At 39.9% G+C, this 26649-nt stretch overlaps 1 gene segment (V, D, J or C); it reads right to left on the minus strand.

The window, feature by feature from the left end:
* Positions 1-1939: 1939 nt before the first annotated feature.
* LOC102397148 lies at positions 1940-26031 on the minus strand. The segment is given in 8 exon segments: positions 1940-2390; positions 4524-4562; positions 6607-6651; positions 6929-7018; positions 9641-9970; positions 16819-16869; positions 25241-25543; positions 25688-26031. Coding segments are annotated over 8 exon segments (1041 nt in total).
* Positions 26032-26649: the final 618 nt, after the last annotated feature.

A 26649-nucleotide genomic window follows, 5' to 3' on the forward strand; every position in this document is an offset into this window, starting at 1 on the left:
AAGTCATAATTTGAAAAGATACTTGCACCCTAACGTTCATCACAGCAGTTTGTGCAATAGCCAAGGTAAGTTTCCCCTCCTGGCTTCTGTACTTACTACATTATTTCTTCCCATTGAATAAATATTTCCAAATCTCTAAGATGAAGGCAATGTATTTTACCTAAAGAGGACTAATCAAGTTAAGGGGAACCAAGGGATCAATCTAAGGCCTTCCCTCATAGCTCAGTCGGTAAAGAATCTGCCTGCGATGCAGGAAACCTATGTTCGATTCTTGGAGTGGGAAGATTCCCCGGAGAAGGAAATAGCAACCACCCCAGTATTCTTGCCTGGAGAATCCCATGGACAGAGGAGCCCGGCAGGCTATGGTCCATGGGGTCTCAAGAGTTGGACAAGACTTAGCAACTAAACCACCATTGTTTATCTGGTTGGTCTCTTTTTGTTTTCAAATGGGAACTTTTGTTTAATTGCCTAAGAACTTGTTTCATACACACTGAAGCCGATTATACACAGAGAAACAAACAATAAGCTTTTCCAATTTTAAATAAGACAGTGTTTCAATTCTGATACATAAAAAATTTCCTTTAAAAGGATTCATTAGAGGAAATAGAAAATGTACACTAACTTATTTTTTCTTCCTTCTACCATGAATTTAACTTTTTGTTCTATGTCTGTACTTACAGAAATACACAGAAACACATGTAATGAGTGTCCTGTGTATTAGTATTATTACTCAATAGGAAAAATGGTTGAAAGACATGAACAAATATTTCAGCAGAAAAGAAAAAGAAGTTGTAAAACCACACACATAGAATAAGGCAGGATTTCCACCATGTCGACAACCACGGGAGTAGATATGTGGAAACCAGAGTATATACGTAAGAAAAAGACAGATACAATCACAAATTCTTAAGAAAATTCTCTCTGAATCCTTGGAGGAAGCCTTTAGTAAAGAAGCAGTGTGTGTTTTGTCCTGTCGTAGTTTGTTTTTTCCCAGCAGAAAGTGAACCAAGGGAAAGCCATGTGATACTAGATTACAAAATGTGAGCTCCAGGTTCAGAAAAACCTGAATGACTCTTATTTACAAAATAGTGACCGTGAACAGACAAATTAACCTCTCCAACCTATAAACTGTGATCTTTAACTGTTGCTCCTTCCAGGGGTTCTTAAATGATTAATGGGATTACCTGATGAACAGTAGAAACGGAGTCTCTGTTCCATCTACATCTAATTTCTTTGCAGGGAAGTAAGTTTAGAAATGAATCTCAGTGCATTTGTGTATGTGAGGAATCTATTGTTCCTACAGTAGATTAGGAACTCCTGACAATAGATACTAATGTCAAGAACTTGCATGGACCAGGCATCATGGACTCATCTAATCCTCACACTCCAGGAGACAGGGCTCGGTAACCTCATTACACAGATGAGGAAATGATGACACAGAGCGCTCAAAGAGCTATCTGAGATCACACAAGTGCTAATACAGACTCAGGGTTCAAACCCAGGCCCTCGACGGTCACAGTCTGCATTTTCATCCTCCACCCGATGCTCCTCTGGTGTTGATGCAGGTCTCATCAGGGGTTAACACGAGGACCTGGAGTCAGGCTTGTGAGACCCTAGCACAGATCTGAGCACACGCAGTGCAAGTCATGCTGGGTGTTATATTGTCACTATCCGAATGCCCCAACCCAATGATTCTGCCTCTGGTGACTCTGAAAGAGAAGGAACACGGGCACCTTTGTTTGGCTCCTGTTGGACCAGATCCACCAGTCATCTTGCAGCCGGTGCCCCAGAGAAAGCACCATAACCACCATCTCAGTGAGACCTAGAAAGGTGGTGTTGACCATTGTTACAATCAGCGCTGAATTTGATAGCCTGGTTATCATGCTGTTTCTCACCTTGTTAGATTTCATGAAATTAAAGTACACAGACAAAAGGGGGCTTGTGATTCTTTTGTATTTATTGTGCATGTTATGAAAATCTAAGTACAGAATTCGAGCCGCAAAGCTGACTTCTCCAGGGTGTGTGACAGGGAGGGTCAGGGTCGTGGTCTGGGTGGAGGTGCTGAGGGAAGAGACAGGGAGCTGCTCACAGTGTGCGCTCAGGAGTTGAAAGGACTTGGGGGTGGGACAATTATGACATCACTGATAAATACACATCTGAACTGAGATAACCCAAACCAAAAACCAAGCAGAGGATTTCTGGGACTGTAGATGATGAAGAAAAGTTGACCTCTCGGTAGCCCCCCCATTACGAGATCTTCCCGTCACAGCAGACGCTTGTTCTCCTAAACACACAGGAAACGATGACAACAAAGTACACTGCGCTCAGGAGCAGGAGTAAGAGGTAGGTGTAATAGGCGGAGGTGTTCATGAGCTGCAGCTGCAGGGTACCTAGGAGAAGTCATTTTGGTTAGTTTCAAGTGTTCTTTGGAGAGGAGAGCACATATTCACGGAAGTGGTCACAATGATTTCTGGTGATCTGCAAAGAAGTGGCACCCCTGCACCCCAAACCCAAAGAAAACAGATGCAACCATCATGAGCACCACCACCACCAGAACAACTCAGAATCTAGTTGACAATTCCAGTCAATCAACGACCTCAACTAAATTCAACAGAACCTTCCCAAATATTAAAAAGCAAGGTTGTGTTTTTAAAGAATGAGTCCAAATGGGAAAAATATCTATCATAAATAGCATTTTGCATTTTTTGCCCCATCACATCTCTGAGTAACAATAACAGGTGACGTTTCTTAACCCCTAACCAAATGTCAAACACTTATTCTGAGAGCTTTGCATGCAAGATTCTAATCTTAGTTAAGTTTTCAAATAACCTATGAGATTATCATTTTCAACCCCCTTTTACCAGTAAACTGAGGACAGAGAGAAATAGTTTGCTTGGTGTCACACATTTCGAAAGCACCAGAAATCACATTTCAATCCCAGCAACCTGAATCTGAAGAAGGTATTCTTAGCTGCTCTGTAGTCCTGCACTTCCGTGTGCAATAAATATCCCAGACATCAAAGTTAAGCATAAACAGCAAGTTGAACTGCTGATGTGGAAGCATCTGAGCCATTACATGTTGTGCACCAGTGAGATTCCTATGAAGGGGATAAACCAGGGAAATCTGGTTGTGACACAGTGAGGTGGGTGGAAGGTTTTAGTAAAGAGAACTTTGTACAAAATGGAAGAGAGTGGTTAGTCCAAAATCCCCAAAACCTTAGGAGCTCATGCCTCAGTCATCTATCTTTCTTAGATATCTAACCTTGTGCCCTTGATGTTATAGGATAATTGCACTTACTCTCCTTCGACGTTTTGCAAGAAATACATGATGTCAAGAAGCAGTTAACAATGATACTGGGCCTGACTTGCTACTCAATGGACTACAAGGCTGAGTTTCTTCCTGTATGTTTCCCTTTTCTATGCTTTACCTTCATGGAGTCAGAACTCCAGAATCACTAGTATGTGATGTGGAAAGGATCTCAGGAGGGACATGCTCATAACTCATGGCCCTGAGTCAGGTCAGATGTTAGCTGAGTTCCAGGCCCCCTGACACACTGGGAACAGAGGAGGGATCAGCAGGACCATTGCCAGTGCTTCTAAATCCACTGAGAACCTTCATGTAGGGATAAGAGGTCACCAACTAGTACTGATCCTGTGCCAGCTAAATGGATACCCTACGGGAGACATTCCACATAGGTGACCTTATCTCTGTAATAACTGAGTTGGGTGCAATTGTTCCCTATTGGCAGAAGAGGGCACTATTGCCCAGAAATAGAAGTAATGTACCCACCTTCGTGCAACTAATAATAAAAGAACTGGGGTTAAAGTGCTGTCTGTGATAGTTGGAAATTCACGCACTTATACCCTGCCCATGGGTCCACCCTGTTTCAGGGCCTCAGTCTTAGGATTCTTTTTCTATATCTTAGAGATGGAATAGAGAACTGAGTAAGTGTCTGAACCATGGATTCAGATGGCCTTTGTTGAATCCTTATATCTAGCTATGGAGCTTGGTACAAGGGATTTAAGTAATTTTGGCTAATGGCCCTCACTGAAAAGTTATGGGAAAATGTTACACCACCTCATAGGAGTGTTATGATGCAAAAAAATATGCACATAAGATACAGCACAACACCTTATGTATATCAAGCTCTCAGCAAGTGTCAGTTCATGTATTAGTTACCAGCAAGGGCTAAAACTCAAAAACAATCTAGAAGCAACTTGATATCAAGTTTCTGCAATTATTACAAACAAAATCTACACAACTGGGTGAAGCCCGCTGTTGAAATAATTTGGAGCCTATCAGTTCATCCTCTCATTTAGAGTCATCTTACACCAAAACCAGCATTTAATGTGTTAAGATGACTACTCAGGAATAATGGATTTACTTAAAATATGCAGTCTATTCTGCAATATCCAGACATTTTGTTTTTTCTACCTTATATCAAGGAAGTCCAAAAGTCAAGTTTATCCAGAGGGAAAAAAGTGCTGTAACATGACACAAAGGCAAACAAAGACAACACTTACTGCTTTCACCTTCCAGACATGCCTTTGTAGAATTAGTATCTAGAAGAAAGGAAAGCAGGTATTAATCAATTGTATTGTCAGTCATTCATGTATATTATTAGACAATGGCACAAATGTGATTAACTATGTATGCGTTAATATGCATGTATATATAATAGAAGATCTGCGAACACAGATAGGAGAGATACTCTGATTAAATGCATGAACACCACAGTTCAGGAATAATTGACTTTTTCTTAACATTAACCAAGGAAGTTCAAGAGGTAATTGATAGGTAAAAATTCATGCTTTCTGCTGCTGCTGCTAAGTTGCTTCAGTCATGTCTGACTCTCTGCGACCCCAGAGACGGCAGCCCACCAGGCTCCCCCATCCCTGGGATTCTCCAGGCAAGAACACTGGAGTGGGTTGCCATTTCATAATCACAATAGTGAAAGATGCGTATCAGTTTTCACAATCAATAGCCAAACAAAAAATAAAAGAGAATTACAATAGCAAGCCATAATGGGAACATGATTAACCTAACATATAAAACAATTACATACAGTTTGGGGGGTCAAGCAGAGTGACATGGAAAATGGGAGTACATACATGCACATGTTTTCATCTGCCCAGCCAATCTGAATTATGACATTTTGATTTCATTTGTTTGACTTAGTTTGAATAAGATGCTAGATTTCTAATTTAAAAAAATAGATATGCAACAAGAAACAAATGTTTACTATTTAGCACAAGGAGCTATAGTCACTATCTTGTAATAACCTATAACAGAATATAATTTCAAAAGTAATATATGTGTATAAATGATTGACAAAAAAATTCAATTTTTAGAAATTTGGTAATGTTTAGTGAAAAAGTTGGCTTAAAGCTCAACATTCAGAAAACCAAGATCATGGCATCTGGTCCCATCACTTTATGGGAAATAGATGGGGAAACAGTGGAAACAGTGTCAGACTTTATTTTGGGGGGCTCCAAAATCACTGCAGATGGTGACTGCAGCCATGAAATTAAAAGACGCTTACTCCTTGGAAGGAAAGTTATGACCAACCTACACAGCATATTCAAAAGCAGAGACATTACTTTGCCAACAAAGGTTCGTCTAGTCAAAGCTATGGTTTTTCCTGTGGTCATGTATGGATGTGAGAGTTGGACTGTGAAGAAGGCTGAGTGCCGAAGAATTGATGCTTTTGAACTGTGGTGTTGGAGAAGACTCTTGAGAGTCCCTTGGACTGCAAGGAGATGCAACCAGTCCATTCTGAAGGAGATCAGCCCTGGGATTTCTTTGGAGGGAATGATGCTGAAGCTGAAACTCCAGTACTTTGGCCACCTGATGCGAAGAGTTGACTCATTGGAAAAGACTCTGATGCTGGGAGGGATTGGGGCAGGAGGAGAAGGGGACGACAGAGGATGAGATGGCTGGATGGCCTCACTGACTCAATGGACGTGAGTCTCAGTGAACTCCGGGAGTTGGTGTTGGACAGGGAGGCCTGGCGTGCTGCGATTCATGGGGTCCAGAAGAGTCGGACATGACTGAGCGACTGAACTGAACTGAATGTTTATCTTTGTCAGTTTTTCTAAATGGCCTATGGATATCTAATAACAATGTATGAGATATAAAACGGTAAATATATTTGTATAGGATATAAGATTAAGATAAATTAATATAAATAGAAATCTAATATATTTAAATTATTAATGACATCATTCAAGATGCTCCCATTTTTATTTTTTCTGCGCTTGATAAAATATTCTCAGAGAAATGTTAATATGTCTCATTATTATATGTTTTTTTATTTTCCCATATATTTCTTCTGATTTTTGCTTAAGGTATCTTTGTTTCTTTGTTGTTAGGTGTCTAACTGTTTATGATGTCTATTTCTTTGTGAATTCACAAAGAAATACCTTTGTACCTCTTTTTGGTATCATTTTTTTTGAATTGTACTTATTTTTTGAATTGCATCATTCAAAATATTCATCTTTGTTACATTTAAAAATAAATAAATAACATTTTTTTAAGAAAGGTAATTGATCAGGAAAGAAAAAAGTGCTATAGGATGTCTTAAAAGCAAACATAAGCAAAACTTACCACTTCCATCTTTCAGACAAGCTTTTTTAGAACCAGTATCTGTAACTTATAAAAACAAAGGAAGCAAGTGTTAATCAATTGTCCACACTCATTATTTTACAGTGAGTGCATATGTATGTATAATATGGTGTCTGTGTATATATACATACACATATGTATATAATCTATTGACAGATGACAGTAGAGATGATCAGTAAAACTATAACAATGATGAGCCCCACAATTTCAGATAATTGGTCTCTTCCACTTTAAACAGAGAAGTTCAACAGGAAGAAAGAAAGACTAAAACATGACATAAGGATAAATCTGTACAAAAACTTACTGCTTTCATCGGTCAAACAATCATTTGGAGGCTCAGTAGTAGGAGGCTCAGTAGTAGGAGGCTCAGTCGTAGGGACAAGTGAGGTGATAACTACAAGAAATGAGAACAAGTATTAATGAATCATCTGTGCCCATTATTTGATACTGTGAGTATGTTTCAGCAGTAAAGAATCCACCTGCAGGGCAGTAGTCACAGGAGACACAGGTTTGGTGCCTGGATCAGGAAGATCCCCTGGAGGAGGGCACAGCAACCCATTCTGATAGTCTTGCCTGGAGACCCACGGACAGAGTAGCCCGGTGGTCTACAGTCCATGGGGTTGCAAAGATTTGGACATGACTGAAGCGACTTCGCACGCATACACATATGTTTCTACGTGTGTGTATATTGCAATCAGAGAAGGCGATGGCACCCCACTCCAGTACTCCTGCCTGGAAAATCCCAGGGACAGGGGAGCCTGGTGGGCTGCCGTCTATGGTGTTGCACAGAGTCGGACACGGCTGAAGCGACTTAGCAACAGCAGTAGCAGTATATTGCAATATATATGCATGTGTAATATACATATATTCCCTTACAATGACTTTATTCACTAAAAGATAAACAAATCTCTTATTAACATGCATTGGTTGAGGCAGAAACAATAAAGTAATAAAGTTTTATAATCAACTCTATGTGTTTAAGTTCTCTTTCTCAGTGAAGGTTGGTCAATAACTAGGACCAGATTAGATTTATTTCTCTGTAAAATCATTTCATTAATATGTACTTCATGTTATATTCTTAGCTTTTATCAAAAACAAAATAATTTTAAGAAACAGCATTGGAAGTTTGCTATAGAATAACATTAACCGAAATGCCATCATTAGCTTTACAGCCATTAGAAACCCTTGGAATGCATTTGTTTCAGAATTGTGTTCAGGTAAAACACATTATGAACTGGAATATCTCTCTAATATGGTAACCGTCACAATGAAACTTATATACTTATTTTTTTCTCGTTACAAGAAAAATTAAAACTAGTACTTTTAGTGTCCTTAAGTAGGACACTTAAAGCCACGATTACATTAAACTGCAAATTTGCTTCTTTCCGTTAGAATAAAAATTAAAATTTAGAGCTATTTTTGTAATTTTATTTTTCATTAGTTTTAGAAGAGGATATAAATGGATATGATGAATATATGAATAGGTACAGCGATGTCATATTTTGGAAAGCAAGTGTTTTCTCTGATGTTATTTCATTTGTTCTTCATTGCAGCCCCAGGACAAAACCAAGACAAGTGTTCAAACCTGATTTGATCATTGGATAAACTAAGAATCAGAGAAGATAAAAACTTACTTCAGAAATTCAGTCTGGTGCACAGCAAACATCTATGCACATTTTATGTGCTTGATTCCCACGGCTTTAAAAAGGTTTCCTGCTGCTGCTGCGAAGTCACTTCAGTCGTGCCCGACTCTGTGCGACCCCATGGACGGCAGCCCACCAGGCTCCCGTCCCTAGGATTCTCCAGGCAAGAACACTGGAGTGGGTTGCCATTTCCTTCTCCAATGCATGAAAGTGAAAAGTGAAAGTGAAGTCGCTCAGTCGTATCCGACTCTTAGCGACCCCACGGACTGCAGCCTACCAGGCTCCTGCATCCATGGGATTTTCCAGGCAGGAGTACTGGAGTGGGGTGCCACTGCCTTCTCCGAAAAAGGTTTCCTAGCCACAGGGAAAAGCACAAAATGATTCCTTCTGATGGGCGCTTTGGAGCCTTTGGTCTGTTAGGTGAACATGCAGGACATTAAATCCTGAGTCCAGTGAGTTACAGGACCACTGCCAGGGCCAAGGCACATCCCAACTCTCTGCCCACACTGCATGGGCATGTCCAGCATCTGCTCACAGGGGCTGCTTTGAGATGTCATGCCTTGATCACAGGTGACCCTAAGTCATCAAGGAAAGTGTATATTCTCTTGACTGTAATGCATCCTCCTTGGGCAGTAATTCACCCCAGTGTGTCCATCCGTACATCCCTCCAGACCTGGCATGTGCTAGGGCTGCAATAAAAATATCTTGAAAGACCTTTTCTAATAGCAAGAAATGCATTCATTATGTAGAATGGGAGTAAGTTTGTACACTTTAGCATCACCCAATCTTTGATTACTAATTTTATCTTATAGTGGTATGTAAAATACAAATTTCAAAAACCTAAGCCCTTAAAAAACCACCTGGTCAAATTATTCTTTTTGCTGAGCTGCAATTTGGCTCCCTTATACTAACACCATTTTGTCATTTAATAACTCATTGCTTTGGAATTGTAAAGGAGAACTGAATTGAGAATGACTTTGCCTGCTGAAGGACATTCCTGAAAGATGTATAAGTGTTGTTATTTCCTGACCAACCAAGATCCCCAACAGTGAAGATCTGTTGTGTGCTAAGTTGCTCGATGCTTTCACATATGTTGTTTCATTTAATCCATACAACAACTCTAACACTTAAACATCATATGATCTTAATATTTTGGAAGATGAAACTGAGGATGAGAGAAGTAAAATTTTTTCTTTTCTATGTTTCAAAGCCTATCCTAATTTAATCGCATGGGGAGATAGCTACCATTAAATGAAACATCATTTTATCAAGACATATTTGTTTGTTTTTCATTTACACTTAGCCGGAAAGGTGGGTATTGCCTTTGAAAAACAGTATTTGGGGAGGTTATATTTACATTTATATTCACTCACCTTCTTTTATTGAAGGAAAAATAATCTCTTGATCAATTCCTCCTATATTTTTCTTGTGTTTGACAACACATACATGTTGTTTATCTATAGAGGTTTTGGTCACGGTCAGCCAGCTGAACTTCATGTATGTGTCCTTGGTCTTCATGGTATTTCCCTGCTGGGATGGCAGAGCTCTTCTGTCATTTTTTGCTCTCCAAGAAACTGTAATAACATCAGGGAAAAACTTCTCCAGGAGACAAAGATATGTTCCAGCATTATCATGGTTGATTTCAGCAATTGAAGGAAGAAAAACAGTGGGCTTGGGGGAAGTGTCTGCCTCGAGGTTTCTCTCTGTAGGGCAATATGGAATAGTAATTAAAAAGAATGGTTAAAGAAACACCAACATGTTGTGGCTTGGAAAAACCTAGTGAGTAGTAAAAGAACAGAAGGCTACCGCTCACTATGGCCTTTCATCCACAGTACGTTGGTAGGTGCTTGCTGCTAAGTCGCTTCAGTCATGTCTGACTCTGTGGGACCCCAGAGATGACAGTCCACTGGACTCCCCCGTCCCTGGGAATCTCCAGGCAAGAACACTGGAGTGGGTTGCCATCTTCTTCTCCCATGCATGAAAGTGAAAATGAAAGTGAAGTCGCTCAGTCGTGTCCAACTCTCAGTGACCCCGTGGACTGCAGCCTACCAGGCTCCTCCATCCATGGGATTTTCCAGGCAAGAGTACTGGAGTGGGGTGCCATTGCCTTCTCCTGTTAGGTGCTTAGTACTGTTCTATTTTTAAAGGCCAGAGAAGTTCAAGACTTCATGGAACTTGCCCAAAGTCACAGCTGTTAAGTAGCAGAGCTGGATTATAACTTGACCTTCACTTTTTCTCCATATGCAGAGATGGGGTGCATCTTGTGTGCGTGCCAAGTCCCTTCAGTCCTGTCTGACTCTTCATGACCTAATGACTATAGCCTGCCAGTCTCCTCTGTCCATGTGATTATGACTTTTAAATATCTCATATAAATACCCCACATCAAGACTTCCAACATTCATGAACATGTTTATTGATTGAATCCATGCTTCCTACAGTGGAAATGTGGAGTCCCAATCACTGGACTGCCAGGGAAGTCCCCAGTTATCTTTTCAAAAATCTCTTTTGTTCTATAATACTGGAGCCTGTTTTGAAGTGGATGGGTGGGTGGTGGGAATAGGGGCGGCAGGGGCAATTGGGTATGATGGTTTCTGTATTGGTGAAAATGTTTGCTAGCTTCTAAACTACTTCTCTTTCCCATCCTGTGTTTTGCAATTTATGCTCTCTTTGTCCAAATAACACATTCTCATATTCTGCAACTCTGTGGACTCTCACTCTTCATTTAACTGATTCTGGAATGAACCATAAAAATAAATACCCAGAGAAAATTTATTGGTTTTACAAAGCAATATAGTTACTTTTGAGAATGGGAATCAACACCCATGTGTACTTGACATGTATACTGTGAAGTTGAACTTTGAGCTCCAGATGTGGATCCTATGCCTGATTCTGAAGTGATGAAATTCTCTTTATTTCTAATTTTATATGACCTCTCAATTTTATACCTGAAGCACTCCAGATTTTGGAGTAGAGCAGCATGTTATTTATAGAGCCTTGATTGTATAACGGTGCTTCCAAAACTTCTATTAAAAATGTATTATTAATCCCAAACTCCTAATTTGGGATTAGCAGATACACACTACTTTATATAAAATAGATAAACAATAAGAACCTACTATGTAGAACAGAGAAGTATATTGAATATCTTGTAATAACCTTTAATCGGAGAAGGCAATGGCACCCCACTCCAGTACTCTTGCCTGGAGAATCCCATGGATGGAGGAGCCTGGTAGGCTGCAGTCCATGGGTTCGCAAAGAATCAGACATGACTGAGCTACTTCACTTTCACTTTTCACTTTCATGCATTGGAGAAGGAAATGGCAACCCACTCCAGTGTTCTTGCCTGGAGAATCTCAGGGACGGGGGAGCCTGGTGGGCTGCTGTCTCTGGGGTCGCACAGAGTCAGACACAACTGAAGTGACTTAGCAGCAGCAGCAATAACCTTTAATGGAAAGGAATCTGAAAAATAATACACACACACAAAAAAACGGAATCACTTTGCTGTATACCTGAAAATAACTCAACGTTGTGAACTAACTATACTTTCATGTAAAAAAAATGTATTTTCAGAAAGGCTCTTATACTAAACCTATCAAGTAATCTACTTAGAATTTTTCCAAATTCAGAAAATGTTCACCAAAAGCACATTTTATTTTGGAATTTCATCTGAAGTTTTATCTTGAGAAGGAGATCAACCCTGGGATTTCTTTGGAAGGAATGTTGCTAAAGCTGAAACTCCAGTACTTTGGCCACCTCATGCGAAGAGTTGACTCATTGGAAAAGACTGTGATGCTGGGAGGGATTGGGGGCAGGAGGAAAAGGGGACAACAGAGGATGAGATGGCTGGATGGCATCACGGACTCGATGGACATGAGTCTGAGTGAACTCCGGGAGTTGGTGATGGACAGGGAGGCCTTGCGATTCATGGGGTCACAAAGAGTCAGACACGACTGAGCGACTGAACTGAACTGAACTGAATAATACACAATATTCTGGCTCTCGGTGTTTTCCCTATAATTTGAATTTGCCCCCTAAGGCTGCTGAACTGCTTTACTGCCACTATTTTCTTTTTTCCACCAGCTGCATGAGGTATATATCCTGACAAGGGATCGAACCTGTGCCACCTGCATTGGAAGGTGGAGTCTTAGCCATTGGACCACTGGGAGAGTCCTTCACGGGGAAATATCTTAAGAAGGGAGAAATTGGACTTCTCATCTGAGAAGAAAAGACAATTCTTGGAAACTTCTGCCTGTGCAGCAAAGTTCCTGGTTTTTCTTCTAAATCAGTAAGCAGACAGGGTTGATTTTTCACTCATGTTGTAAATAAAGTTGGGTTGTAATGTGCTATTTTAATTTTATACATCTTGCTTTTAGTACAAGTGGTATTTTACACATTATAAAAGCAAGACACTGTATTTCTCCAACCATATACTTTGTTGATAGTGATTTAGGTCTTCCCTCTTTTTACCCCCTCTCATTTTTCTTTTACAAACTAAATAATTGAAGCTCTTTCACACTTAAATAAGAATTTGTAATTCATGAGATTTCTATCTATATTTAATTGACTTCACTTCTTGATCATTTTCTTTATAAATTAAAACTTTTTTCTGATAAGTATGAGCACGAAGCCCAAGCTTACTGGTTATATATTTTAGAGCCAATAAATGTTGTTGTTAAAAATGATATCAATTAAATTAAAGGATTAAGATTTAAAGCACATAGAACAATAGGACATATAAAAAATAAACATATTTTAATCTCATTTTTTCTTGCCATGTACCAAAGTCTGCTAAAGTGAGACAGATACCTTCCAATTCAATTTATGTGTGTGAGGGAACCATAAGATAACCTTCTATTTGTTAATAGTACAGCTGCATCCTCTGAAGAATTTCAATTCATCAAGAGTCTGGCTACCAACACTCTGCCTCTTCGATGCAATTTTCCCTTTACATTTGAATAAACACCTATCCAACACGTATGACGTGTTAGCCAACAAAACATACAGTGCTCAGTTGTGTCCAACTTTTTGCAACCCCATGGAGTGTAGCCCGCCTGGCTCCTCTGTCCATGGGCTTATCCAGACACGAATACTGATGCATTAGACAACGTGCTAAATACTTCATCACACTGTCTCATTTAATTCTCATACAACCCCTGCTGGATAATACTGTTATACTATTTTACAGATTAGGAGACTGAGTCCAGAGAATAACGTCCATGTTCACATACGTAGTTAGTGGTGGATCGGAAGTTCCAGGTCAGCCTGACTCCAAAGCCCACTTTCTTTGGAAATACCCCTTCAGCATCAGGAAAGGAGACATGTTAACTCATAAAACTTACCTGTAATGACAAACTTCAATCCTGGGCCAAATACTTTCATGATGATTATGTACATTATACATGAGCCAGAAGTCCACACAGACACGAAGCCAAATTTTTTATAATATTTGTACAGTGTTGTCTATGCTCTCCTTTACTATGTGAATTTGTGGTAAAATCTCTCCTAAACCTCTACATCTAATTCCCATCCACATTCCCATTTTTGGGAAATATCATTCCTATTTAATTATTTCTTACCTTCCCTCTACTACCTTGAAAAAAAATTATATTCTTCTGATACCTACCTGTGACAATGAGTTTTGCTCCATCATTGAAGTTTTTCATGTAATTATTCCACAGTGATTCAAGTCATATCAAAAACTTTAGACTAATTAGCTTCTCTGATTTCTTCAAATTCTAGTAGAACTATGATGACTTGGAATTCAAGACACTAGGCTTCTGGTCCTGGTTCATTTCGCTCCTAACAAGCTCTGTGGTTGAGCAAATCAAGTAAACTAACGCCTTGGGTACCTTATTTATTTGAAAATGATGGTGCTACTGTTAAGTCAAATGACCATCCTTATTAGTGTTTTGGTGAGCTCAAAATGAAACAAGATCTGAAAAGTCATTTGAATAATAATTATATAGAGGTAAGAGATTGTAAATATTACTACATTATCATTGATATTATTAGTAGTATTTTTATTTGTGATAGTTGTGTGGTCCAACATGACATTTTAATATCATGGGAGCAAATCTTGCCTATCTGATGGGAATTCAGTATCTGGGGTTTACAAGTAGATCCATAGCAACGGATGACTTGTTGGCATCCCTCTGTGTTTTGATATGTCTGGGATTCTCCAAGCCTGTATCACAGCTTTTCACACACCCAGTTAATAGGCAGTCATTTGTTCTGTCATATTTGCTGCATTTCCAGGGTGAACAAAATCAAAGGGAACATTGGCTAAAGCCTAACGTATGCAGCCAATATATGGAATGTCACTTCTGCTGTCCACAACAAATGGCTTTTTCCCCAACAACAGCACAATCTATGGGTAGCTCAAGATTTTACCAGAAATTTCAGCTTCAAAAAATCTATCCAATTCATGCCCAAAGTTCAGCTTGCAGCTCCAGGTATGGGCCTTATGACAAATGACCACAAAAATGGCAGGATGCCTGGTACTCAAATTCTCCTTTGTTAAGTTGGATTACAGTTTGGTGCCCATTGCATTGATGCTTTGGGAGCATAAACATATTTGTTTGAAGACCATTTCCTCCATTTTATAAACTTGATATTGAAGGCAATGTCCCCTTTTTACTTCATTTTCCTACTAAAGACTTCCACATTGAAGTTCTTTTTTTAAATTTTGTGGTGGGAAAACATATTTGAAAATTTGGTGTGCTCATTTTGGTCGGTTAATATAGGGTATCTATTCCACTATATTTTTTTCTTGCTTTCTTATTTCTTGTTTTTAATTCACTTCTTTTGGATTGAGATAGAAGTGACACATATTCTGAATGTTTAATAAATGCACATTCATGTGACTTACATGCATGATCTTTGTGAGGGAAAGAGACGTCATTTCAGTGCTATGATTAAAAGCAAGAGCATTGCTTTCACATGTGAGCAGCAATACAAAGTATGAGCTATTACTAATAGTTACAGAATCCAGGTCAGGCTACAGAAGGTTAAATATTCAGGATATAAAGACATGACTTAATGTTTCATATATCACATAATGATCCAGTGTTCTTACTTTGACAAGTTTCTACTGGATCCCAAACTTTGCCACAGTAGCTAGTCATGTGACTTTAGGCAAGTAACTAAACTTCTCTAAACCTCAGTTTTTTTATCTATAAAATGGGAATGAAAGGATAACTGGTGAGGAAAGTATAAGGCATTGAAACTACGTATCATGGTGTCCGCTGCTAAGTCACTCCAGTCGTGTCCGACTCTGTGTGATCCCATAGACGGCAGCCCACCAGGCTCCCCCGTCCCTGGGATTCTCCAGGCAAGAACACTGGAGTGGGTTGCTATTTCCTTCTCCAATGCATGAAAGTGTAAAGTGAAAGTGAAGTCGCTCAGTCGTGTCCAACTGTTAGCGACTCCATGGACTGCAGCCTACCAGGCTCCTCCATCCTTGGATTTTCCAGGCAAGAGTACTGGAGTGGGGTGCCATTGCCTTCTCCGATCATGGTGTCTATCCTTCAGTAAATATTAACTAATATTAAAATTCTCTTTAATGGCATGGTTTGAGGCCATTTCATCAAAATCTTCCACCAAACGAAAGATACGTTTTTTTTTATAAGCAATAACTATTACACCAAGCTCAACAATCCAAGACATCCTACTTCTGCAGCCATGGACCATAGAAGACAGGTCTCAGTTAAGCCAGAATCTAGAATGCGTTTCCACTAGAATAGAAGCTGTTTCGTGTTGGAACTTGTTCTGTGTCTTGTTCACTCTTCTGTCTGCAGCTCCCAGCACAGAAACTGTCCTCAATAAATATTTGCTGAGAGAATGAAAGAGCAAAGGAGAATGCCCAGCCATGAAGACACTTTCATGAACTTTGGAGCTGAAATGGCTCATTGAGCTCACAAACTGGTCCATGTCCAGATAATTTCACAAGAGATGAGATAGTTTAAATTTCAAATAATCTCAGCCTCCTTCTAAGAAGCTAGAGTAATAAGAAGTAGGTTTATCAATGTTGTATAATCATTTACTGTAAGAATTTCCTTCCACTGCTCTTAGGGATGAGATGAAAATCAGGAATATTGGTTTTGCAGGAGATTCAGGAGCACAGTATTTTATCTCACAATATAGAGAAGAGATAGTAAGAAAAGTGTTTCTCACTTAATAGACTGCCTACAAGAAAAGGAACTTGAACTAATAACATACCAATATGATGATATAATATGCTATTTATGTTGGAATATAGAAAGATAAACGAAGCAATAAGACAGACATGGTTCAGAATACTTTACTATCTAGCCTGAGTCTATTTCGTGTGTGTTTTCTAGAACACAAATTTCAACTGCTTACAAGCAGGGACAAGAATAAACCATTTACAAGGTGATTTAGTTTCCATATACAGTGACCAATAGCTGTAAAACTACTGTTCAGATGCTGAGACCAAGAATGTGGCAGCCACATCAGGGAGACCCCAGGTTGTTTCTACAAAGCATCTCTCAGTATTTTATGAATACAGTAAGAATAGAAAAATGATACTTACCAGGAGGAGTTACTATGATGTTAGCTCCTTCTCCAAATATCTTCCTCCAGCCTGAGCTATCACAATGGTAAAAGCTCCTACAATAATCCAGCCTTTTTCTACCTTTATAAAGTGACTAGAAGTCAAAAAACTTCATACTGGCGGTTTGATCTGAATTCTTTTGGAAGTCCTTGGATATAGGTTTCACGGCATCCAATGTTTTATAAGTTTTCCTCTGATTTGTTGTTATTATTCAGTCACTAGGATGTGTCCGACTCCTTTGCAACCCCTTGGACTGTAACCTGCCATGGGATTTCCCAGGGAAGAATACTGGAGTGGGTTGCCATTTCCTTCTCCAGGGAATCTTCCTGACTCAGAGATCCACTGGGGAAGCCACTTTCCTCAGATAAATGGACCCAAATATCTGCTTTCCAAGGAGTAGTAATCACTGAAAACATTGGTGAAGATGAAAAGGATAAAAACAGGAAAAGAACACATCACTGGCACCAGCTGGTTAACCACCTGGGTTTCTAAATTTCCAGGAACGGTATGCAAAGAATCAAGACTTTTTTTTTTATTTCCTGGTGTTCAGTTCTGTTGAAACTGCTCAGAGTTTGCATCAGTTGAAAGGCAATTCTCTTTTCACAAACACCAGGGCTGTTTAGTGATTTGGGAATGTATTGCTAAAAGGAGGAAAACCTTCAGTAAGTGAAAATGCAAATACCCCATCAGCCATCACACGTGTATACTTGAGAAATATGAACAAAGCTCTCCATTCATTGGGCAGCACAATTCTTTACCAAGGTAAAGGAAAATGAGAAAATAAGTCCTATGATGACTTAGTTAATACAATTTTTCCTAGGATGAAGGCAATCGCACCCCACTCCAGTACTCTTGCCTGGAAAATCCCATGGACGGGGGAGCCTGGTAGGCTGCAGTCCATGAGGTTGCTAAGAGTGGGACACGTCTGAGCGACTTCACTTTCACTTTTCACTTTCATGCATTGGAGAAGGAAGTGGCAACCCACTCCAGTGTTCTTGCCTGGAGAATCCCAGGCACGGGAAGCCTGGTGGGCTGCCGTCTGTGGGGTTGCACAGAGGCGGACGTGACTGGAGTGACTTAGCAGCAGGATAAAGAAAGAAATTTGCAGAATTCTCTTTCCGTTGAAATAATACTTTCTTTAAACTAACACTTGAAAACAATATCCATTTCTCTGATAGTCAAAAGAAGTCTCTTCGTGGCTATTCTGTAATTTCAAGCCACTCATCTTGGGACAAGGGGAAAGAAATTGGCAGGAGCAGCTGAGTACTCCTCTGAGCACAGATGAGCTGCCCATCCTCCAGGACCAGACAGGACAGGCTCTTACTGCCTCCATGTCTACTCCAGATGCACTTGTTCGTGGTCTAAGTCCCGTGAGCAATCAGTTCCTGTGCCCCAATGATGAAAGTAAGAGGAGGTCATGTTGGGCAACTGTCCATTCACAGGAGCTCAGCTCACAGTCCCAACACAATGGGAGGGGATGAGAGATTCAGATGCCAATTATATTTAGATAGATTTTTTTTTTTAAACTGAGAGTTCATGGGAATTTCTGGGCAGTACAGTGGTTAGGACTCTGCACTTTTACTGCTTTTACTGGGCTCAATCTCTGGTTGGGGAAATAAGATCTCATGATCCACAGAATGTCCACAGAAAAAACTGAGAATTCTAAGTTGTTAGTACTTCAGGCTGTCATATACCCTTTCCATCTATTGTAGTCATGAATGATGTCCCCTCAGTTCCTTTCTGAAAACTTGTCCTGTGATTTTCCTTATTCCAAGACCATGAGCAGAATTATCGGGAGCTTTAGGAATTGTTTGTTTTTCAAAATGCATGAAAGATTTAAGCAATAAAATGCAAAAGAGTAACTAAAGAGTTATGTAATTAATAAGTTTTATTAAATATAAGAACAGTAAGAAGACAGAGTATAAGGTTTTAGTAAAGGGAATAAAATTAAACCTGCATAAATGGAGAGACATATCATATTCATGAAGGTAAAGCTCAATGTCATAAACATGCAAACTCTTCTTAAAATCATGTGTATAAATAGACTAATTCCAATGAGACTTAAGGTAACATTTTATTTTTTTGTTCCATGTTGTAAAGATTGGGGCTGAGCTAGTTATATTTACTTTCAATTGATATAAAGAGTAAATATAAATTAATTTAAAATTTTTTATTAAAATAATGATTTTTAATAACTAATTTGGCATAGCAGCTTTTAACCCTTATTGCAAAGTTACTGACATAACATGATAATGGAGTAAGAATACTGAGACATGAATAAAACACAAATCCTTCAAGCATATGTTAATATAAAAATATAATTAAGGCATTTTTAAATTTAGGGAAATGACAGATTGTCTTAAAATTAGTTATGAACTATTAATTATATGTTGGAAGAAAAAATAGCTCTCTATCAAATATCATAAAAGTTCAGTTCAGTTCAGTTCAGTTCATTCGCTCAATCCTGTCCGACTCTTTGGACCCCATGAATAGCAGCACTCCAGGCCTCCCTGTCCTTTACCAACTCCCAGAGTTCACTCAGACTCACGTCCATCGAGGCAGTGATGCCATCCAGCCATCTCATCTTCTGTCATCCCCTTCTCCTCTTGCCCCCAATCCCTCCTAGCATCAGAGTCTTTTCCAATGAGTCAGCTCTTCGCATGAGGTGGCCAAAATACTGGAGTTTCAGCTTTAGCATCATTCCTTCCAAAGAAACCCCAGGGCTGATCTCCTTCAGAATGGACTGGTTGCATCTCCTTGCAGTCCAAGGGGCTCTCAAGAGTCCTCTCCAACACCACAGTTCAAAAGCATCAATTCTTCGGCACTCAGCCTTCTTCACAGTCCAACTCTCACATCCATACATGACCACAGGAAAAACCATAGCCTTAACTAGACAGACCTTTGTTGGCAAAGTAATGTCTCTGCTTTTGAATATGCTCTCTAGGTTGGTCATAACTTTCCTTCCAAGGAGTAAGCGTCTTTTAATTTCATGGCTGCAGTCACCATCTGCAGTGATTTTGGAGCCCAGAAAAATAAAGTCTGACACTGTTTCCACTGTTTTCCCATCTATTTCCCATGAAGTGATGGAACCGGATGCCATGATCTTGGTTTTCTGAATGTTGAGCTTTAAGCCAACTTTTTCACTCTCCACTTTCACTTTCATCAAGAGGCTTTTTAGTTTCTCTTCACTTTCTGCCATAAGGGTGGTGTCATCTGCATATCTGAGGTTATTGAGATTTCTCCTTCCAGCTTGTGTTTCTTCCATCCAGCGTTTCTCATGATGTACTCTGCATATAAGTTAAATAAGCAGGGTGACAATATACAGCCTTGATGGACTCCTTTTCCTATTTGGAACCAGTCTGTTGTTCCATGTCCAGTTCTAACTGTTGCTTCCTGACCTGCATACAGATTTCTCAAGGGGCAGGTCAGGTGGTCTGGTATTCCCATCTCTTTCAGAATTTCCCACAGTTTATTTTGATCCACACAGTCAAAGGCTTTGGCATAGTCAATAAAGCAGAAATAGATGTTTTTCTGGAACTCGCTTGCTTTTTCCATGATCCAGGGGATGTTGACAATTTGATCTCTGGTTCCTCTGCCTTTTCTAAAACCAGCTTGAACATCAGAAAGCTCATGGTTCACATATTGCTGAAGCCTGGCTTTGAGAATTTTGAGCATTACTTTACTAGCATGTGCAATTGGGCGGTAGTCTGAGCATTCTCTGGAATTGCCTTTCTTTGGGATTGGAATGAAAACTGACCTTTTCCAGTCCTGTGGCCACTGCTGAGTTAGGTTTGTATTGAGTTAGGTTTGTATCATAAAAGGTTTGTATTAAAAGTCATCTAAAAGTGTGAGTTATAAAGAACAATGAATGAAGGTCACTCAGTCGGGTCCAACTCTTGGGACCCCTTGGACCGTAGCACACAAGTTTCCTCTGTCCATAGGATTCTCCAGCAAGAATACTGCAGTGGGTTGCCATTTCCTTCTCCAGGGGATCTTCCCGACTTAGGAATCAAACCTGGGTCTCTTGCATTGCAGGCAGATTCTTTATCGCCTGAGCTATGAGTAGGGGACTAACTGAGTCCTTGGGCAGAAAATCTTGGAATATGAAGAGGACAGGAGACACCTTTACTTAATGTTTAATTTTTAAAAAGAAGAAATTTGGAGAATTTTTTCTCTCTTTTTTTTTAAATTGAAGCATAGTTGATTTAAAATTTGTGCCAATCTCTGCTGTATAGCAAAGGTACTTGGTTTTACACATACATATGTTCTTTTTTTTTCAACATTGTTTTCCATTATGATTCATCCCAGGATATTAACTGTAGTTCCTTGTGCAATACAGTAGGATCTTGTTGTTTATCCATTCTAAATGTAATAGTTTACATCTGCCAACTCCAACGGAGAAGGCAATGGCAACCCACTCCAGTACTCTTGCCTGGAAAATCCCATGGGCGGAGGAGCCTGGTAGGCTGCAGTCAGACACGACTGAGCGACTTCACTTTCATTTTCCCTTTCCACTTTCATGCATTGGAGAAGGAAATGGCAACCCAATCCAGTGTTCTTGCCTGGAGAATCCCAGGGACGGGGGAGCCTGGTGGGCTGCCGTCTATGGGGTCGCACAGAGTTGGACACAACTGAAGTGACTTAGCAGCAGCAGCAACCGCCAACTCCAAATTCCTAGTCCATCCCTCTTCTCCTCCTCCTCCCTGTTGGCAACCACAAGTCTGATCTCTATGTCTATGAGTCTGTTTCTGTTTCAAAGATAGATTCATTTGTGTCATATTTTAGATTCCACATATAAGTAATATCATATGGTATTGGTCTTTTTCTGACTTACTTCACTCAATATGATAATCTCTAGTTGTATCCATGTTGCTGCAAATTGCAGTGTTTTGTTCTTTTTATGGCTAAGTAGTATTCCATTATAGATATGTACCACATCTTCCTCATCCATTCATCTGTCAATGGATATTTAGGCTGTTTCCATGTTCTGGTTGTTGTGAATAGTGCTGTTATGAACATAGGGGTGCAGGCACTATTCAAATGACTGTTCTGTCCTGGTATATGGCCTGGAGTGGGGTTGCTAGGTCATGCGGTAATTCGATTTTTAATTTTCTAAGCGACCTCCATACTGTTTTCCATAGTGGTTGTACCAATTTACACTCCCACTGACAGTATTAAGATTCCCTTTTCTTCACACCCTTTGCAGCATGTGTTATTTGCAGACATTTTAATGACAGCCATTCTGACTGGCATGAAGTTACACCTTGTTGTAGATTTGATTTGCATTTCTCTAATAATTAGTGATGTTGGGCATCTTTTCATGTGCCTAGTGGCCATCTGTATGTCTTCTTCGAGGAAATGTCTATTAAGGTGTTCAGCTCACTTTGCCTCTGGGTTATTTGTTTTTTGTTTTTGTTGTATGATCTGTTCACATATTTTGGAAATTAAGCCCTTGTTGGTCACATCATTTATAAATAGTTTCTCCAATTCTATTGGTTGTCTTTTTTTTAATGGTTTATTTTGATGTGAAAAAGCTTGTAAGTTTGACTAGGTCCCATTTGTTTATTTTTGTTTTTATTTCTATTGCCTTCAGAGACTGACCTAAGAAAACATTGGTATGAGTTATGTCAGAGAATGTCTTGCCTATGCTTTCTTCTAGGCAAGTTATGGTGTCAAGTTTTATGTTTAAATCTTTAAGCCATTATGAGCTTATTTTTGGGTATGGGGTGAGAGTGTGTTCTAACTTCATTGATTTATGTGCATCTGTCCAACTTTCCCAGCACCACTTGCTGAAGAGACTTTTTTCCCCCTGTTTTTATATTCTTGCTGGAGAACTTGTACTTTTTAGAACATTTCTAGGAATGCATCCATTTCTTCTAGGCAGTCTATTTTCTTGCCATGTATTGAGTAATTATTTGTAGTAATGAGTTATTGCCGTTTGTATTTTGGTGGTATCAGCTGTTAACTTCTTCTAATTTCATGTCTAATTTTGTATCGTTGAGTCCTCTCTCTCTCTCTTTTTTTTTTCCTGATGAGTTTGGCTAAAGGTTTACCAATTTGTTTGTCTTTTCAAATAACCAGCTCTTGGTGTATTGATCTTTTCTGTGATTTTTTAGTCTCTATTTTATTTTACTCTGATTTTTATTCTCTTTCATTTACCTTTGTTTTTATTTGTTCTTTTTCCTAGTTCTTTTAGGTGTAAGATTAGGCTGTTTGTTTGAGGTTTTTCTTGTATCTTAAGGTAGGCTTGTATCACTATAAACTTCTTTCAGAACAGCTTTTGCTGTATACCACAGATTTTTTTTTTATGGTGTTTTCCCGTTTTCATTGTCTTCAAGTATTTTTTATTTCCTCTGATTTCTTCAATCACCCCTGGGTTGTGTATAGCATACTGCTTATCCTACATGTGTCTTTGTTTCTCATACATATAGTGTCTCTACCTATAGCTGTGTCCTTAGAGAAATTGACCTGTATAAACAGAGACAGAGAATGGAAACTGAGGGAGAGATCATAAGGGTTTCTGTGAGTACATGGAAAAGTAGTTATCACAAAGTGCAAAGAAAAACAGTGATATAATAATGCATTAGTCAGTAATTGGGGGAGAAATTGGATCTCCACATTAAGATTGCTACCTTACACTCATACACAAAAATTCAAATTAAAGTGGATCAAGGAATCAAAATGGCAAAACAAAGTCTTAACACCATTGGAAAAGTATAAACGAAAATATATTTATGCTTCAGGCTTTCCTCAAGCTGCAAATAGTTACAGTGTGGTTGCTGATGCAGTAGAGCAAGCTAAAGGCAGTGCATTTACTATCCAATTCCTTGCTGTCTGCAGTCACGGAACTAAGAAGAATCTGAAGCTTTGACTTGTGGTGTGAGACTTTTTTTTTTTATTCTGAGATTCTGATAGAGAAATGTGATGACCTGGAGAGCAGCAGCGCCCAGGATGCAACAAGACAGATGGGGCTTCGGGGTGGGGATAAGACCATGAACACTATTCTAGTAGGCACTCCTGTGCTAGTGCAGCAAGACTTACAATCAGCCTGAAGAAGAATCACTAGCAGCCTACCAAAAAACGCACATTTTCAGCCTTCGTTCCATGATTCTGATTCACTCTGTTGAGTGCCACCCAGAACATGCACTTTTATTCCAATTCAGGTACTTCTGATGCAGGTGGTACATGGACCACAGTTTGAGAAACACTGTTCTAGAAGCTCAGACACTGGTACAGATTTGAGGAACCAATGCACAAGAGACCATATACACGTGAGCTGACATTTCTGTATTTCAATATCAATTTTGCTTCCTTAAACCCAGCCCCATAAGGCAGCCACAACCCTTGGCTATATAACTTTTCAATTGAAATATATACCATTCTTTGATTGTTCACCCAAAGTGTTCTTTAATTTTAATTATTGAGAAAATTATGATCTGATAAGTCTCATTCTAGTTTGGCACTTGGCCTTGTTAATGGTAGGGACTGGGGGTAGAAAGAAGCTTTGGCTTTACATGTTGAAGACAGTTCTGGCTGTGGGCTGAACTTCAACAGAGGGTATAAGTAGAATACAACACCGGGGCTTCTCTCATAGTTCAGTCAGTAAAGAATCTACCTGCAATAATGCAGGAGACCTGGGTTCAATTCCTGGGTCTGGAAGATCCCCTGGAGAAGGAAATGGCAACCCACTCCAATATTCTTGCCTGGAGAATTCTTGCCATGGACAGAGGAGCCTGGCAAGCTACAGTCCAAGGGGTCTCAAGAGTTGGACACAACTTAGTGACTAAACCACCAACCACAAACACCTAAAACAATCACTTTTCCCCCTACATTTTCACTAGGTCAACCATGCCCTTGTTGATTATGTGAGAGAGATACCAGTTGGTCCAAAAGATAAATTGGATATCAACTTGAGGTTCAAGAACTCCGAGTTTTCATTCCATCATTTCTCATTCTTCATACTCCTGGATAATAAAGATGCTCTATTCCCAGCCATTTTCTCTGGATAATCATCAGGTGAATGGTTCAGTATTATCTAGTCTTTCCATTTTCCTCTCCTAAATATCTCCCCTCACAGATAATTCTAGGTTCTCTGTCTGTCTTAAAGAGAAAATAATATGAACTCTACCAGCTTCTGGGAGAGCTGAGAATATGCTGCCTGCCAGACTGCTTGCCTACAGACAGGAGATGGAGGCCTGTTTTTAGGAAAAACTATGGCTATTGTGGGGAGGTAGAAGGTGGCCATCAAATATAAAGTTTGATTCATGGGCATTGAGTTCCGGGTTTTTCTTTGTTTAGAGTAAAAAGAAATTGGGGGAGGAAGTGAAGCAGCCGCTGATATCAGGGCTGTGATTTTCAGCCACAAGCAAAATTTCCAGTGCAGTGTACAGGAAGTCTGAACCAACGTGCTTATCCCAGATAGCACAGTAGTATATGCCGGAATCACTTGCTTGCAGATTTAGGATTGCAAATGTATACCTCCTCCCTGTGCCCTTATAGACATGGTATTTTGTTCCACTGATTCCTGATTCAAACACAGGCTTTGAGTTGTAGCTGTCGTAGTATAAAAGGCGTCGGGGGGCCGTCCCCTCCTCATGTTTGTACAAGTGGATATAGGTGGCTCCTTGTGTAAGATCACAAGGGAAGGAAGCAGTCTCTCCAGTATTACTAGTGATTAACACCAAGTCGGAAGATACCTGCATGACTGCAATGGGAAAAGCAACAAAAAATAATGAGGAAGAGGAAGCATTAATTTCTTAGTATGACCCTCTTCCCCACAATCCACCCCCTCCTCCACCTTGCCACAAAATACAGAAAAATTCCAGGAGCATCCAGGCAACACACTTACCGGGAGCCAGGACAACCAGAAGCAGCGCTGGGGCCCGCATCCTGCCCCAGCAGCGAGCTAGACTGGGATTCTGAGCAGATGTGACAGGCAGAGAAGTCTCTTAAAGACCACCAGGCTGATCCCAGAGAGGGTGGGTGCTGGGGGAGGCCTGGGGAGGAGCCTCGCCTCTCTGCACCAACCCTTTCTTGAGGGCCCCCCTGTGGCAGGCTGGGAGCTGCCATCTCCCCCACAGGAGAGGAGAGGCCTGAGCACTGAGAACTCAGAACTGCAAGCAGATGGATCAAATGCAAACTGAGGGGAGGAGAGCCATGGACCAAGCTTGCCTGTTGCCTCGTGGAGTGAGCGTCTTGAATGGGCCTAAGTTCCCTGCAGTTCAGCATTTCAGTGTTTATGCTGCTGCCACGGTCTTGTCCGGTGACGTCCTTATATTCTTTCTTTGAACTACCTTTCCTTTTACCCCTGTAAGCAAACTCAGAGCCAACAACCAAAGAATCCAATAAGAACTGAACTTGCTTTATTATAAGAAAGTAAGATTGATTATGTCGGTCTACATTTGACTGTCCTTAAAATTAAATGGATGTGTGTTCGTGTGTGTGCATGTGTTATAAATCAACTGGAGAGAGGATTCATGTTCATCCTCAAGTAAAAGACTGCCTCATACAGAGTGTCCAGATTTCATGAAAAAATAAGGAGCCTCACAATAGTTGGAACAGACAAACTAAAAACATATATTTTTTCTGAAATCCAGGGACATGCAAATCAAAACTACAATGAGATATCACCTCACCCATGTCCGAATGGCTATTATTGACAAGGCTAGAAATAAGGTGTTGAAGATGGGCAGAAAATAGAACCCTTGTGCACTGTTGGTGGGGATGTAAATTGGTGTAGTCGCTATGAAAAACGGTATGGAGTTTCCTCAAAGAGTTAAAAATGAAACTACCATATGATCCAGCAATTCC

Source organism: Bubalus bubalis, chromosome 8 (genome assembly GCF_019923935.1).
Source record: "Bubalus bubalis isolate 160015118507 breed Murrah chromosome 8, NDDB_SH_1, whole genome shotgun sequence".
Lineage (NCBI taxonomy): Eukaryota > Metazoa > Chordata > Mammalia > Artiodactyla > Bovidae > Bubalus > Bubalus bubalis.